At 39.4% G+C, this 18,287-nt stretch overlaps 1 protein-coding gene across 4 annotated transcripts in view; it reads right to left on the reverse strand.

Moving 5' to 3' along the window:
• LOC124804677 (calpain-A) overlaps positions 1–18,287 on the reverse strand; it is a 620,886-nt gene that overhangs the window by 48,991 nt on the left and 553,608 nt on the right. For all 4 annotated transcript variants that reach the window (XM_047264942.1, XM_047264926.1, XM_047264946.1 and 1 more), the window contains 4 exons: positions 14,806–15,059; positions 11,081–11,244; positions 1,271–1,488; positions 880–922 (listed from right to left, as the gene is read on the reverse strand). In XM_047264942.1, coding sequence (XP_047120898.1) covers positions 880–922; positions 1,271–1,488; positions 11,081–11,244; positions 14,806–15,059 — 679 coding nt within the window. The remainder of the gene's footprint in view (positions 1–879; positions 923–1,270; positions 1,489–11,080; positions 11,245–14,805; positions 15,060–18,287) is intronic.

The raw sequence follows: 18,287 nt of genomic DNA on the forward strand, positions 1-18,287 counted from the left end.
AGACTTACAATGCCCTTACTTTCAGAATGTCACTCTTTTCATCCTTAACAATCTAATTCACCTTGACAACACAACACAATTATGATATTTCAAGTCCTGGAAGAATGTAAAACACACACACACACACACACACCAGAATTGCTACTGATGCATTTTATTTTAAAAAGCCAATACCAAGTTGCTTCTGTAGATTATTTGGATCTGGAAAACCTGTAAGAGAGCCATTTCAGTTTTACCAATTTTATGTGGAACACTGTCATGTTCTAGATGCCTCAAAATCAACAAATACCATCTGCAGGTAGTACTGAACTACATGTGGCTTTTACTACAGGAGAGCCAGTACTGCATTCGTCAACTGAATTTCAACCTTCAGTTTCAGTTTATTTTTTTAATACTTCAATCATCCACTTTATCATCTCATCTTTCTTCAGTTATCACAACAGTGTCTATGTTTTAATGCCAGTGACAGTTATTCATTTTGAAAACTGTCTCTTAACCAGAATAATCAAATGTGTAACACTAATTTCTTGACCAAATCGACTATTAGATTATCAGAGCAATAAATTCATTTAATTTTTTTTAAATCTTCTATTTCTGTAGAAGTTATTAGTAGAAGAAGAAATCAAAGTGTTTACTATGGCCTTTCACCAAAGTGTTCCTATCTAGTGATATGAGGCTCAAAACCTGTGTCACAGAAGGTGTTAATGTTAATAGTTGGGTATCACATATGGATCAGTGTGACTATTGTGGAATAGCTTCCGCTCTCATTAATTACAAATAGTATCTCATTATTTAAATTACAACTGTCAAATAGCTGCAGAAATTAATACAAAATATAAATTAGGAAAATTAAAGCCTTTATTTCTTCATGAGACTTACTTTTTCATCTATTTCACCCATTCCAACTTCTTCATCATTTTCCCTGGAAGAAAAAAAATAAATGTAAGACATATAAATTTTTATTATTTACTTTTGAACAGCACTACCCCCACACATTTTCAAAATGAGTGTGTTGCTACTTAACTTTGGCATAATAAAAAAAATGATATTGCAATGGCAACAATGATTATTAAATTAGTAAACACACATTAATTTCTTTTATTGCTCTACAAGTATTACTAACTACAGCCACAATAAATTAAAGAAAGAGTTCTACGCAAAAAAATTTTATACAAAAATATGTCCATTTTCATTTACTTAAGTACATTACATTTCCTACTGCAATGTGAACAGAATCAGTACCATTTAATATACACTCGAAAATACTTACTCCATATTGTTTTTGTTCTCTGAGAATACACGAAGAATAAATTCTCCTTCTTCATTTGGTTCAAAAGTTGATGGCACTATGCAGTAAACACCAGGAGGAAGCTTAAATCTACAACTCACTTCACGGAGATTGATGAATGAGGGTGACCTTGCAACTGATGCATTGAATTTGAAAAATTCCATTCCAAGTGGTTTTGGTAGATTATCTGGGTCTGGAAGCTGGAAGGGAACCATTTCATTTTAACCAATTTTATATACTTTATTAATACTCAACAAAACAAATCAGGTTGTATACACTACTTGATTATTTGAATATAATAGATGGAAACATTCCACATGGGAAAAATATATCTAAAAACAAAGATGATGTAACTTACCAAGCAAAAGCGCTGGCATGTTGATAGGCACACAAACAAACACACAAAATTCAAGCTTTTGCAACCATTTGCCTTTACAAATGTCTGTCTGTCTCTGTGTACGTGCGGATGGGTGTGTGTGTGTGTGTGTGTGTGTGTGTGTGTGTGTGTGTGTGTGTGTGTGTGCGTGTGTGTGTGAGTGAGTGAGTGAGTGAGTGAGTGAGTGAGTGAGAGAGAGAGAGTGTATACCTGTCCTTTTTCCCCCCTAAGGTAAGTCTTTCCGCTCCCGGGATTGGAATGACTCCTTTCCCTCTCCCTTAAAACCCACATCCTTTCGTCTTTCCCTCTCCTTCCCTCTTTCCTGATGAAGCAACCGCTGGTTGTGAAAGCTTGAATTTTGTGTGTATGTTTGTGTTTGTTTGTGTGTCTATCAACGTGCCAGCACTTTCGTTTGGTAAGTTACATCATCTTTGTTTTTAGATCTACTTGATTATTTGTTAGATTACAAGGAATTTGTGTGTTTGCACTATTCAGGTAAGGTGTCAGGATATAATTTCAGTCACTTACTGATTTAAGTGCAATTTTAAAAAAAGTTTTGCTACTGTTTCAATGAAGCGCATGACAGTACCAAAGCCACAACTTCACAAAATGTATGGTCTCTAACAAGTGAAAACTAATCTTAATAAATAACTACTGTGTTACATTTTTGAATTATAGGTTCCTTCTAGATGGGAGAAAATATGGAAGTTTGAAGGTGGTTGACTAAGGAGCAGGCACATCAATCAGAACCAAGCTTATGAGTGTGTCTTTGTAAAAGTAAGTCATTCAAAATGTTCATGTGAAATTTCCATTTTTTCAAAAATCTCTTTCTTTAAAATCTCACTGTACACAGACCACTCTGCCAGTTTTTGAGTTGCTGTTGTTTACAAATTTAAAACTATAGCAACATCACAACTTAATAGCTCTTAATAGTCTGTTTCTAAAAACTTAAAAAATATTACTCTCACATTCCTAGCCTTTCCCTTCAACTTTTCCTCCCTTCTCATTCATACAAACTGGGTCCCTATTAGCATCTTTTTTTTTACTTTCTCCCGTAAAGGAGGAAAATGTGGTTCTCAGATGATGAGTATTATTCATTTTCTTCTGCTTGTATTCAGTATACTGAGAGTTGTGCCTCCTGAAGGTAAGTGATGGCTAGCTTGTCTGTGAAACAATCATCTGAATTGAACCGAATTTTTTTTTAATTTTTAATATATGACGCTTCATTTATGAAAAAGGTCTTTCAGATAATTACATCTGTATCTCATTGGTTACATTTATTTTGAGATTTATCTGCTTAGCACTCACTGGAGCAGATGCAAAATGATCAGTTATTACAGTAATGACAAAAAATTAAAAGCTGAAGCTTAGCCCATTTGTTTTGAACTGGCTTTAAAACTTCTTCAGCAAGAGCAAGAATGAAGCAGAAAATAAGAGTGATATATACCAATATAACAAAAAGGGTAGAGTGCTACTCCCTATATAGAGGAAACTTAAGGGTCATAGACAGGCACAACATACATTTGAGCTTTTAGGCAAAAGACCTTAATTTCATTCACCACATTAGATGGTTCAGGAAAACCTGTGACTGACGTTCATGACCTAAATAATGAAAACTTCACCAGTTACTTATTTCTTTAGACTTTGCACACATTTCGAGAATTTATTCTCATTTTGAAGGGCATTTGTGGACATGAATACATTTGGTGATGTTCGAACAGGTGATTTTCTGCCTCTCTCGTGTCTTTTTGAAACTCAAACTCTAACCTCAAAGACTTGCAAGAGAGGCAGAAAATTACTCTTACAGACAACAGCAAACATATCCATATAAACAAATGCACTTGCAAATGTGTGTGTGTGTGTGTGTGTGTGTGTGTGTGTGTGTGTGTGTGTGTGTGTGTGTGTGTGTTCCTACTTTCGAACTTTCAAAGGCACACTTCTGTCTGATAGCTAAAATGTGTATCAGTCCATTTGTTGTTCTTGTCTGCGACTCAGTGCCTCCTCATGTGGTGAGTAGCAATCTACCATTTTCATAATATTATTATTGTTATTTCATCCTGGATTTTCCAGTGATGGAATATAGATGCAGAGATGGAGACTGGGTGGGTGAGAAGTTGAAAATGTATGCAGAAATACCATAGGACTTTGCGAATGCTACTATCGGGCCTGAGATGATGAAGTTGCTAGTCCTAAGCTGCTGGAAATTTGTGGATTGACTCACTGACTTTGAGCACTGTGCTAGTTGTTGGTCTATGGAATGGGTCATACACTCATTTGCTTGCAACACATTTGAGGCACATTTGCCACTGAAACTGAGATAGTGTGATACACCTCACCACCTATGTCCTGTGCCAAGGGGAAACAAGTGAAGAAAAGTAGGCTTGTTAACTCTCAGCAGTTAAAACCTGCAGCAAATCATGGTACCCTTTTGGGAAACAGCAGCAAGATCACACTATGTATGCCTGGGGAGTGAGGGGAGGGGGGGTGACAAGGTTTGTTGGAGGGTCTTTCAATATGTTTAAACCTGCTGAAGGAGCCTGGAAGTGTTCCAGAAGCCACTGATGGAAAACGGTGCGACCAGCTATAGACCGGAACAAAATATGCCCATCATTTGCATTCCAATGTCATACTTCGATGATTCCTGCAACTGGCAGAGATGGTTGAGAAGACCAGCTTTGCCAACAGAATTTCAGAAGCTTACAATCTGCAGCATTGCCTCCAGAACTTAGTGTAGCCCCCTGGTTCCAAGATGAAAGACTGAACCAGAGACTTCAAAGATTCTGTCATGAGCTAGTCTGTGACTGCCTGAACTAGTGGCATACACAGTGAGAACTGCATGGTATCCGTAACAGGGTCAGGGCTGCACTGAACATCAGAGGCTGCTAGCCAAATAGCTGACTGTGGAGTACACCCAAGAGTTATTCAGGTTTGTCCAGACAATCATAGCTGTAAGAGGCTTCAAGTATTAGTGTAAGAGCCACATACATGCAACTCCATCATCTCCCCACAAAGGAGACTTCCTAATGACAACTGACAAAGGATTCACAACAAAGTCCAAGATCTATAAGCAATCTCAATAATGAAGAGAGGCCACATATGTACAGAAAGCTAGTCAAAACCTGAAATTGGCAGCAGAGAAATTTGGGTACATTTAAGAGCATGTCAAAAGGACACGATAATGGATGACTGAGGTAGTGTATTCTTTGCAGTAGACAGGAAACTCAGGTCCACGGAGACAGAAACTAAAGTTGCCTGCAAAATTGTTTGTACAAGATTCAACATCAAGGGTAGGCACAAATTTATAACTGGGTTTCTATCAACACTAGAATTACTCAAAAACTTTAGAGAAAGCCTCAGCTTGTTAATACTTATGTCCATCATACTATCATGGATGAGACCTTAATCACACAATTTGGATAATTACAGTTTTGTTGGTACTAGACACAATGAAAAACCCTGAGAAACAATACTAAGTTCTCTGTAACCTATTTGAATCAATCAGAAAGTCACCCATGACAAAAATATATATGATCCAATGGCAGTGAACAGATCTGACCCCTCTGAGAATGTTCAAAATAATACATGTGTAACAACACTGATTATTTAAGACAAAGGGCAGTTAAAAGAAATAGGAAGTTTACATATTTAGAAAGTCATCCAAAGAGGTGGTGATTTCATTTTTCAAGGAGAAATCTAAACATGTAGTGCAAAAGCAGGTACAGTAATTGTGGCTCAAGATTAGAAGAATGCTTGACCAAACATAGGACAGAACTACACATTTTGAAGGCCAAAGATGAAGTTCATCCGGCAGATGATATGCAGGGTGGTGCACGAAAAACCTGCTTCAAGTACAAACTGTTCACCAGTCATGCATGAATTATTGTGCACCATGAGCAGATACAACAACAAATAGATAAACATGTAATAATAAAAAATAATCAACAAATAAGCTAATGCAAGCAACAGCTCTTTGAAACAATGGATGACAACTGGTGGGTGACAATGAACAGTCTAGCACTTGGGGCCATTTCTTTGTGCACCACTCTGTATTTCTCAACATCTGAAAAGTGTGTAACTCGGTGCCATACCCAAAACTTTCAGTCATATGGGGTACCAAATAAAGTCTGGGACTGGACTGAGGATTTCTTGATAGGGAGGAGCAGATTATATTTTAAGGAGAGCCATCAACAAATGTAGAAATAACTTGAGATGTGTCCCATGGAATTGTGTTGGGACTTTTGTTGTCCATGTTGTATGTTAATGATTACATGGCAAACAATAGTAATGGTAACCTCTGACAGCAAACATATATAGGCACAACTTTATAAATTTTTTAAGTAAGAAACTTGCTTTAAATGTAAAACCATGCACTTTGTAAAATGAAGAGTAGGAGTATTCCATGACTATTATAGAAACAAGTCATAAATGGAAAACTAGAACATAAAAATTAAACCATAAGCTTATGTTACAGTTTTTTAAATGTAAGTAACTTAACACTTCTCACAAATATAAGCCAAGCATGCTCAAGCACACAATGCAAATAAATTTTCCAGTTTTAAAGTAAGATGCATGAACAGGCAAGGTAATTTTACATGGGCACAATTAGTGCTTCTTGACAACCTGAAATGTTACTTTCATGCCAAGTTACTTTGTATATTTTTATTCTTTGGCTTTTTAATATTTTTATTTTTTCAAAAGTTTTAGTTCTAATGACAACTCTCGTTAACTATAATGTTTCTATTACATGCAGTCAAGATGTCTGTGGATAAAAGATTCTTATAATTATAACGGCACATAGGCCTTTAAGCAGTTGTTCTCATGCTCCATACAGGAAGAAACTCTAATGTGTGGTACAATTGGAAGTACCCCTGTGCCATGCGCTTCACAGTGCTTCACAGAATATGAGCATTAATGTCAGAGGGTTGGAACTTTAATAGTGGCAACTATTTATTTACAGCTTGTACAAAATAGATACATGGTTCAAAGTTTTACTGACCTTCAAAGTAGTCACCAGCATTGTGTATAACCTGTTGCCAGCAATGTGGGAGTCATAGGATACTCGTAGCAGTGCCAGTTGTGTTGACAGTTCGAACAGCGTGGTCTACTGCGCGACAAATTTGTAGCAGTTCTGAAGCGAATGCCATGAAATGTTTCCTTCAGTTTAGAAATCTAGTTGAACTCACTAGGGCTTAAGTCAGGGGAGTGCAGTAGGTGGTATAGCACTTAGCAGCCCCATCAGTCAAACAAATCAGTAACAGCTTGCACTATACGTGCTTGAGCATGGTCCTGCAAAATGATGGTCAGATCCTGCAGAAAGTGTCATCACTTCTGTCTCTAAGCTGGTTGCAGGTTGTGTTCAAAAAATGCGCAGCATAGAGACAGAAATAATGACACTTTCTGCAGGATCTGATAATCATTTTGTAGTACCATGCTCAAGTTGTTACTGATTTGTTTGACTGATAGGGTTGCTAAGTGCTATACCACCTACTGCACTCCCCTGACTTAAGCCCTCGTAAGTTCAACTAGATTTCTAAACTGAAGGAAACACTTCACCGCATTTGCTTCAGAACTGCTACACATTCGTCGGGCAATAGACTGTGCGCCGCTCAAACTGGCAACACAATTGGCACTGCTAGGATTATTCTATGACTTCCACATTGCTGGCAATGGGTTATACACAATGCTGGTGACTACTTTGAAGGTCAGTAAAACTTTGAAACACGTATCTATTTTGTACAAGCTGTAAATAAATAGTTGCCACTATTAAAGTTCCAACCCTCGTGGTTGTATATTTGTATCTACTAAAAAGCTGCCTCGGGCAGCAAAAATTGAGGAGATGGGGTTAGAGGGTAAGAGGCGCATCAGTTTTGCTGCATAACAGGCACAACATGATAAGACGCAATACATAAAGTAAAGGGAAGGCAACCATTAGTCTATAGTTGAGTGACATGTGACACACAAACACTTAACAGAAAACACTATTCACACTAGCTTTTCAGCTCCTTCACTTTTCCTAGCAAATGCACATACTTACCCAAAAACACAACCACACAGATACCTAAATACACACACCCACAGTCACAGCACAACTGTAGCTATGGATGTCAATGTGTGCATATATTCTATTTTAGAAGAAGGCCTTTTGTCTGGAAGCTCAAATGTATAGTAGTTTTTTTGTTGTGTGTGTCTGTGACTCAATGTCTCCTCCACATGGGGAATAGCAATCTATACTTTTCATAATATTGTCAAAATTTATCATATATAATGGTTAAAGCAATGGCAGCTAATAAACAGCCCCAGTCTAAGGTTATTATTAATAATGTCTTTGAGGCCATGAATATACAAATGAACAATGGGGGTCCCAATGCAGTTTCCTGGGGTGTGCCTGGAGTGACTTCTACATTTGTCAATGACTCTCCATAGAAGATAACATGCTGTGTCCTTCCTACCACAATATCCTCAGTTGAGTCACAAACTTTGATGCTGTAGACAATCATACTTTTGGTAATAAGTATATTTTCATGGTATGTCAAATGCTTTTTGAGAGTCAAGAAATAATGTATCTATATGGTTCAAATGGCTCTGAGCACTATGCGACTTAACATCTGAGGTCATCAGTCACCTAGAACTTGGAACTAATTAAACCTAACTAACCTAAGGACATCACACACATACATGCCCGAGGCAGGATTCGAACCTGTGACCGTAGCAGTCACTCGGGTCCAGACTGTAGCGCCTAGAACCGCACGGCCACTCCGGCCGGCAATGCATCTATACAATTGCCTTGATCCATAGCTTTCAGGATGCCATGTGAGAAAAGTGCAGGTTTGAATTTGCATGATCAGTGTCCACAACATCTTTTCTGGTTCACAAGGAGGAGGTCATTCTGTTTGAGACAGTAATTAAATTTGAGCTCAGAATAGGTTTTAAGATACCACAGCCAATGGCCAACAATGATAGTCAACAGTAATTTTGTTGACTTCTGCTATACTCCTTGTATGCCGTGGGACATGTTTTCTTCTATTTACTGGACACAGATTTTTTTTTATAGAGATCTGCTGTATACTATTGCCATAAGAGACGTCAACATTGTCACAGATTCTGATTTTCACTGCCACTGACACTAATCCCATCTATACCACAAATCTTTACAGTGAGGCAATACTCTTGTATCGTCCTTTATAAAGGCACTTTTTAAAAACCATATTTTAATGGGATGACTTTTTACAATTTTCTTGAAGGTTTAACTCAAAATCAGTACTTCAAATCTCTTCCTTCAATGTCTGGCAATCAATTATCTACAGAAAAACTGTCTACTATTATTTTGCAGAATTTTGTCATGCTGCTCCTTTCATTAGTGTATTCTGTGAAGGTTGACCAAAATTGATTGCTGTTATAGCAAACATCAATTGTGTGTGGAAAATGACTGAAGGGGATGAGTTCTTGACTCGCTTTGGGATACAAACATTCTAATGCCTATCAAAGGTTGCAGTACATTAATTTTTGCATCAACTTTTTAACTGCAATAAAAATCTGTTCCTACATTACAAATGAGACTCAAAAATGAGTTCACATCAATTAGTGTAAGTAAATTTTCGAAAAATTTGACTGAAGAAATGAAAATCTGTATAAATCTGCATAGAACATCACAACCGAAAACAAAATTTGGATCTTTTCATTGGAGATGGAGACTAAGGATCTCTCAGCTATTCAAGTATTCCAACAAGGTAAACCAAAATCAACAGAAGTGGTTTGATCTCTGAGGACTTCTGAGAAAATTATCACATATTCCTTTAGTCACAGTGGACAATGAATGCTGAATGATAAGCTATAACTGGTCAGCCATGGATCAGTGATGATGAAATCAAGAAAACTATTGAAAACATCATATCACCCTTCTTTCTGACAGTGCCGCTTGTCACACTACTTATCAAACAATGAACTATCTGACACAGAAAAATGTCAGTGTAAAGACTCATTACATGTTTTGTTTGACATAAGGGATAAATTGGATGACTACAGGTATTTTCCACCAGTTCAACTCAAAATCAATGTACATCAAGTTTCATCGCCTCAAGAAGCTGTTGCATCGTCCCAACATCACAATTGTGAGATATCAACAGCGTTTTCTAGAATCAGATAAAACACATGGAAAAATGTATAGATTTAAAGATGTGTATTTTGAGAACCAAAAAAGTGAATTTTTTTATCATTGTTTTTGTAAATCTCAAAAGAAGCCCCTTCTTCCTACTCTATTGTAACTTCTGCAAAAGCTTTTAAAATGGGAATGTCCACTAAACAGATGTAACCTGCTTTCTGCTGACCACAACACGTTCAGTCATCAAACTTCAACAATTACTTTACAATCCATATCTTCCAGAAAAAGACCACAAGTTTGCACCCTACCATATGCTTAATGTGATTTAGAGAAACTGCACACATCTGCATAGGAATTTGAGCCCCTCTTCCAACTGTTTGTCTGTGTCCATTGCATCATATTTCATGGTAAGTAACAGAGGGAGGAGATAAACACCACATAAGTGCTGATGACAGGCCTGACCTTGCCTTATTGACTTTGCTTTACTGGTTACAAAGGTATGGCTTGTCTTTGCCGATATGCTTCAGTTCAAATATACCACAGAAATCATGACTGAGTAATGAAGAACTGGATAACACATGATACAGGCAACAAATTGATGATGAGATGCAAACTGGGTTGTTGATGACAGGATAGTGATTATCTAAATCCTAAGTCTGAACTTCACACAGCTTGTGAATCAACAGCTTTATATTTACAGTCCTATTAAATGTATTACCACTATATACTGTCAGTTGTATCACAGTTAAAGCCAGGTTCCTGAGATTAATGCCTGTGAATGCCTCAAGCTGGTACCTAGTCACTGTCCACCCTCTTACATCAGCATAGTTAAACTAAACACATCATAAGAATGAATATGAACTGACATAGAGTGTATATAGTTAAGACTTGATATATTCTCACAGAATATGCTCTGCATAAAAGAAGTGTTCTGAATTCTTCCTTCCAACAGTTATACTGCAAAACTTCTAATCTCAAAGTTTTTGTTTCGCACAACCCAGATCTTAACACCCCTCCCCCCCACCTCCTTCCTTTTTTTCATGTAATTCATTTTTTGTGATGCCTGTTGTCTGCCCAAACTTTCCTCCCTCCCAGTATTTCTGACAAACATCAAATTCTTGAGTTTTTAATTTCATTACATCTCATTTTATTGTTTCCATTTTACACTAGCTTGTTCTACTCCTTTATCTTTGTGACTTTCATGCCTAGTTCTGAACTGGCTTCATTTCTCCCAATAGCTTAATATCTTTGTAAATAAAATTGCATTTTTAGCCTCTGTTGATTTATCATGACTGAAGCTCAACATGAAAATACATACATGGTACATTGCAAATCCGATTGTAAGACACTCAGCTCCCATTTTCCTTTGCAGTCTACGGTTCTTTTGCATTAATCCAACAATTACTGTACACTTATTGTCCTCATCATCTTCATCTGGATCTTCCAATGTTATCCTGTACTGTGGATTGACCCAAAACGTCTCTGCAAAATAAAACATGAAACTTTAATTATAAAAAAATCTTACAGCTCAGTACAAAGTTCTACAATTATGGAAATAAACAAAAATGTTTGTGTTTTCAGTTTGAAATAGGAATCTCAGGGGGGGAGGAAGGGATGGGGTGTCTCTTTGGGGGCTTTAGTACACTGTCAGCAAATACTGAGATGGACGCGTATGAGCTGGCATGGGTATCACAGTGGAATAGTGCAAAATGCTGTCACTGATGGCATACGCGAAGCCTTGCACGTGCAGAGCCACTGACCTAGGTGTTTATCTTCTGGCAGCAATAGGCTTGGTCCAGCATTTCTCATCCAGATAACTACATGTGGGGCCTGGCCTTCACCTCACACCATGCTCTGTTTTCTGTGTGCTTAGTTTATTCTGTTGCTTGCACTGGGTTGTTTTGCTCCACACTCATCTCTACATTGTGTTCAGACACACTGCTCCCCTACACGCTGACCCATACACTTAAGTTTAGTTCCCTCTTCCCAGTTCCTCGAGCTTGTTGTCGAACCACTGTGTACTTATATTTTGTTTCAACAGGGGCAGATCGCAGCCACCAACCTGCTTATCCAGAAAACAGTTCCAGCAGTACAGATGGGATGTCCCAAATGTGTTACTTCAGGAGCAGATTCTGTGTGGTGTATACATTTTTGTGTCGTGGGATTAACTCAGTGTTGTCCAATGTGTCCTCATGGAGGCAAAGGAGGAGCAAAGCTGTCAACTGGCGGTCTCTGGCACTACATCCTAGCATACTCCAAATGCTGCAAGAGTTGCACAGGGATATTTTTCACATGAAGGCTTTAGTGCAGCTTGGTGTCTACTACCCAACAATCAATTGTGACATGGAACAGCTTGTGCACGATTGCACAGCCTGTACATAGAACCAGGCTGCACTGCTGAGTTAGTTTTCCCCTCAGTCAGTTCTGGAGAACCCTTGGGAAAGTGTGCATGTTGACTTTATGAGCACATTTTTGGGGAACATCTGGCTGTTGGTGGTCAATACACTGCCAAACATGTGACCAAATTGTCCTCCATATTGATTGCAACTAATTGTGTATTGTTGGTCACTTTTGCTATCAAGGACTTTATCCAGACCATTGTCTCAAATAAGACTCAGCAATTTGTCACACATGAGTTTGCAGACTTTTATATTCACTTATCTCAAGCATATGACTACCAGCCCACATTAAATGGCTTATAACTCACGAGGTGGAGCAATTTGTGTGTATGTTCAAAACCCAAATGAAGAAGTTGATAACTGCCTCGTCCCATGATGATGCGCTATTTTGTTTTCCTGCCTCATACCAGGCAACACTGGTTAATGGGGTGCAGTGTGGCAGAATGTTTGCATGGGCATCAACCACAGGATCTTTTGGATCTGTTGCACCTTGAATCGCACATCCCGGACCATTGCAACCTGCCACGTTTCTCTCATGGGGCTGCCATTTGGGCCCGATCTTCCAGACACCAGCAGGAGTGGCTACCGAGTGTCACGAAGGTTGGCAACTGTTTGTGGTGGATGACCCTCCACTGTCCTAACTTCAACTGCAGAATAAGGGGCCACTGGGGGCAGCTCCCGTGATTACTGATGTGGAGCCAATGGGTTCTGAACTGCCACTCCCCTCCTTGCACTTTGGTGCTTACCCCAGCCTCTGCCATCTTTCAACCCTCCAGTGGAGCCTGTCTGCACAGTCTTCTTCAATGGTCAATCTGCAACCAAGCAAGCTCATGCCCTCTCTGGGTTTGCACCAGATGACTTAGTATGAACCTGGTCATTTTTAGCTTTACTTGGCCTTTTGAAGGGGACAGAATATAGTATCCCCAGATATCAAGATGGATGCAGATGGGCTAGCATGAGTATCGTAGTGGAATAGTGCAGAATGCTGTCGTATGTGTCGTATGTAAAGCACCGACAATGCAGAGCCATCGACCCAGGTGTCTACCTGCCAATGGCAATAGGTTTGGCCTGGCAGTTGTTCATAGGTATCTCCTGCCTTGGACCTGGCCTTCACCTTGTGCCATGCTTCTGCTTTTTGTGTGCTCCGTTTATTCTATCACTCATGGTTGTCATGACGTGTTTGCTCTGTGCTTCCCTCTACATGGTATTCATTCTCTTCCATTCCCTTCCCACTCTGCTTAATGGCCCGCACATCTAATTTCATTCCCTTTTCCAGGTTGAGCTCCGCGGTAGCGTAATAATATTTTGCGCAAACAGTTTCACAGCACTGTAATCCCTGTGCAGATACAAAAGGGTTCAGAGGGGGGCAGAGGGGGGGGCAGAGGGGGCGAGGGGGGCGGGGGAGAGAGAGAGAGAGGGGCGAGGGGGTGAGGGGGGGGGCGAGGGGGGGGGCGAGGGGGGCGAGGGGGGGCGAGGGGGGGGGCGAGGGGGGAGAGAGGGGCGAGGGGGGAGAGAGGGGCGAGGGGGGAGAGAGGGGCGAGGGGGGAGAGAGGGGCGAGGGGGGAGAGAGGGGCGAGGGGGGAGAGAGGGGCGAGGGGGGAGAGAGGGGCGAGGGGGGGAGAGAGGGGCGAGGGGGGGAGAGAGGGGCGAGGGGGGAGAGAGGGGCGAGGGGGGAGAGAGGGGCGAGGGGGGAGAGAGGGGCGAGGGGGGAGAGAGGGGCGAGGGGGGAGAGAGGGGCGAGGGGGGAGAGAGGGGCGAGGGGGGAGAGAGGGGCGAGGGGGGAGAGAGGGGCGAGGGGGGAGAGAGGGGCGAGGGGGGAGAGAGGGGCGAGGGGGGAGAGAGGGGCGAGGGGGGAGAGAGGGGTGCCAGGCAACACTAGGTGGAAATGGCATTATATTATTAGAGATTAGAAAATTACGGTTCACGTCATCAGGAAAGGTGGGAAAGGATGCTCCCACAGTGTTCATACAAAAGTGATCATCCAAGATAAAATTCAGTACCTTTGTCTGTAGCACATAACAAAGAAAATCAAGAAAAGACAGAGCTTATGCCTGCATAAATAATAGCAGCAGCCCTCTCCTTAATGTCTAGTCCAACCACAGTAGCAAATAAACACTGTAAATGTGTATCAAGCAAAAATGTATATGTTGAATCTAAATAAATGGAATTTAGAAAAATTACCATGAGAAGAGAGAGAGATTGTGTGTGTGTGTGTGTGTGTGTGTGTGTGTGTGTGTGTGTGTGTGTGTGTGTGTGTATCCTTTACAGTTTTTTGTAAAACTTGCTCATGAAAGTGGGTGCACTAAAGCAACTTCGGTAGTGCTTCTTGTCCATCGTAAACTGTTAGGTTCTTCAATTAGGTTCCATGTTTCAAAAGGTCAGTAACATATTAAGTCTGAGTGAGTGGGAAATAGTTAAGCAGGTACCAACATAGGTTCTTCATGGTTTCTACAGTGTACAAAGCCAACCATGATGTAACTATTACAGTTGTCTTTGTAATGGAAGAAAATTATTTTCAACAAGAAAGGAAGGTGCATATTTTAGTAAAGGATATACATATGTACCATAGAATTGGTTTACAAGTCCCAATGAACTCATACATTTAACTTCATATACTGAGATGATTTACTCCACTATGTCTTACCCAGATAGTTTCTACAGCCACCGGCAGTAACACCTCTAACCCACTCTCCCTCAAACATGCTCATTTCCCATCTTCTTTTCCCTTTTTCAGTTATGTCCTCTTCTGTCAATGAGTCTGGATTTAAATTGCAAATTTCAAGGCGGTGAAAATATGTCTTGAAATCATTATAGGACATCCAGAATTCTCCATCATCATCAAAGGTTAATCCAATTTCTTCTTTCTCACTATCAGGTATAAATCTCCATTCAGGGGACCTACAAATCAGAACAGAGAATTACTGTATTTTTCTTCAATAATGATAAACACCCAAAATGTTCTACGGACAATTTAAACAGGTAACCCAGCGAATAGTTCAGGTACGACACTTGCATGGCTAATTACACTGTGTTGGCAATGGAGCGAAGGAGTTATGTGAGGTGTAATGAGTGAGGGAAGAATGGAGGTGGCAAGTGGGAGGGAAAGTTGGGGAAGGTTGGAAACAGTGACAGATAGGAATGCTGCACCCAAGAGCCCATTCTGGTTTCACACAGACAAATTGGACACAGTGCACAATGACATGGAGAGAGAGTCTGAGAGGGAGGTAGAACAGAGGAAGAGGGTGATTGCAGCAATGAGGTTGTGAGTTCAGGATGAGTGAGGTTAGAGTTTCCATTTCAAGTTGTTTTATGTCAAACAATTGGCAAAAAACAGTATAACATCATGTTTATTTCTTTCAAACGATACTGCCAACCAAAACTGTGTGCAATTGTAGTCACTTGCCATTACAGTATTAGAAGTTTCATTTGTCTTATACTTATGTAACTTTAAAATAGGAACAGAAAAACGAAACCAAAAATATATTGCTTGGAATCAGAAGATGTAAAATGATGTAACAAGCATCCTCTTGATACTGAAACTAATATCCAACTTACTGTTTTCTTGACAGAAGCTTGAAAGTGAAAACTAACAGGACAGTTTACTAGTTAATTAACAATATATTAAATATTTGAACTATTTTTGTCAGAATATAATGAATGATATAAAACTTAATATAGTATGACAGAAGCTAGACAAACTGCTTTACCAAAAGACTTAACATGTACAAAATTTCATTTATTTGTGCAACAGCAGCACTATTGATCAAAATGGAAACCAATAAGAAACTTGGAAAAGGAATTAATGTTAAGGAGAGAGAAACAAAACCTTTAAGGTTTGCCTTTGATAATATCATTTTGTCAAATGTATCAAAGGGTCATGAATATCAACTGATAATGTTTCGAAACAAGGTTATAAGATTAACACAAAGCAGAGTAAAACAATGATTATAGAATGCAGTCAAATTAACCCAGGTGAAATGAAGGAGTTAGATCTGGAACTGAGACATTGAAACTAAGTCGGTTCTTATTTTTTGTGCAGCAAAATAAAGATGCTAATAAGCACTATAAACTCAGGTGTTCCAAAGTCTTTACAGAAAGGATTTGAGTGGAATGTGGCCTTATTTGGAAGTTACATATGAACAATAAGCAATACAGAAAGGTGATAGCAAAAGCTACAGTACTACAGAAGAATACCAAAGACTAGATGAGTATGTTGGAAAGCTAATGGTAAGGTGCTCAATCTAAATGAGGAGAAAAGAAATTTATGGCACAATCCAGTTAAAAGGACAGATTGATTGATATGACACATTCAGAAGTGATGATCTAATTGATGGAGCATGTAGAAGAACTGAGGCTCAAGTCTGGCAGTTTAATTGACCAAGCACTGGATCATGGTTGCCACAAGTCTCCAAAAGTGAAATCCCCTGATTTACATGGAAGTTTTAGGACTTTTCCCTGACAAATTTTGAGATCTCAAGGGTAAGTCTTTGCAGGTATGGTACAAGAAACAGTTGTGCGAATTAGGAAATATTTAAAAAACTTGCAAGATGATGGTGTTTCCTGATGTGAGCAGGATTTTTAGATGGAGAAAGCAAGCCAAATGGTATGTGTGTTACATTAAGACCACTGATGATGTTTTATTTCAATAAAACTAAACACATTTGGTGACAAAAATGTGCATTTCCTTGGAGTCACAAGACAAATTTAAAATATCTTCACTGGTTTCAGAAATAATCTCAGAAAAAAGTATGTCTGTTGAAAGAAGTGTATAAGGCAGGAAATAATCATGTAAACTAACACTATAGAGACCACCAATAAAATGTTAGTTCTACTACATTTGTTATTGTCAGTTATTACCCACTGAGTTATACCTATTATTTTACAGGTGTTGTACAATTTTTCCATCGAGAAATATGTGAGTGCATAGTGTACAAACTGCCAGTGACTGACACAATTTTCTCCTTCTTATCGTCCAATCTTCCTAACATATAAACTACTTTTGAAGTGTCAAAATGTACTAGAAAAAATACAATGTCTATAAAACACCACGTGTACAATGTACTTGTGGTGAGAGAGTCACAACTCCTGAATTCCATTTCAGATACCTGCAGAAACAGCTTGCGGTTTTGGCCCACTGCGGGAATCCACTCGTGCGGCAAGCTATTCATAAGTCACAGACATCCTGTCAAACAGACTGCTATGATCAATCCATGCAACAGACAACTTGTTCATGAAGATGATTGCTAAACTACAGACAGGAATGCAGAAGAAACAGTCATCCTCTCACAACTAAATTTTCGGCCATAGCTTTTGTCAGAATACGAGACACACACATTCACACAGTCGCTCACACACAACTCGTGCACACACAACTACTGTCTAAGGCCGCTGTGTCTACAGTCTCAGAGAATCAGATCCAAACAAACCACTCCTCATGCCTCCTGTCGGCAGCTGCTAGGCTAGTGACAAGAATTGGTGGCAGCACTGACTGCAAGCTGAGGAGTGGCAGGAAGGGGAGTAGCAGAGTAGCAGTAGTAATGAGGGAGTAGGGAAGTGGCCTGCACCAAGCCGGTGATGATTTATGACACCTCAGTAATCAAACCATTTCATCTACAGAGACAAAAACGAGCTTTTTGCAGTGTTTTCAATTCCTTTTTATATTTTGTTTGGCATCTGCCATGGAACATTGAAAGTAATATATCAGTTTCATTCAGATCTTCAGTTGCCACCATATTCAAAAGTCATCTTTCACACCTGTAAGCCCTGGCAAATGGAAACAGTATTCTTACAGAGTTCTTCCAATAATAATAGCTGCTAACACATTTGGTGACAAAAATGTGCATTTCCTTGGAGTCACAAGACAAATTTAAAATATCTTCACTAGAACGATACCAGTTCTGTTGTATGAATACCTGTTTATAATGTGTTTCTTTTTCAAGATCCAAGAAAATTTTATCTTGTCTCACTACCTGAAAATATTCCTTCATCCACTGAAACTGGTCTTGTAACTCAGACCAAATTTTCAAATCTGAGACAAAATGTACTATGAGAATTTACCACTGAAGGCTACTGAATTCTACCATGGGATGGGCAGAAAAGGCAATAAATACACAACCTGATAAAAAA

This window comes from Schistocerca piceifrons, chromosome 1 (genome assembly GCF_021461385.2).
Source record: "Schistocerca piceifrons isolate TAMUIC-IGC-003096 chromosome 1, iqSchPice1.1, whole genome shotgun sequence".
Classification (NCBI taxonomy): domain Eukaryota; kingdom Metazoa; phylum Arthropoda; class Insecta; order Orthoptera; family Acrididae; genus Schistocerca; species Schistocerca piceifrons.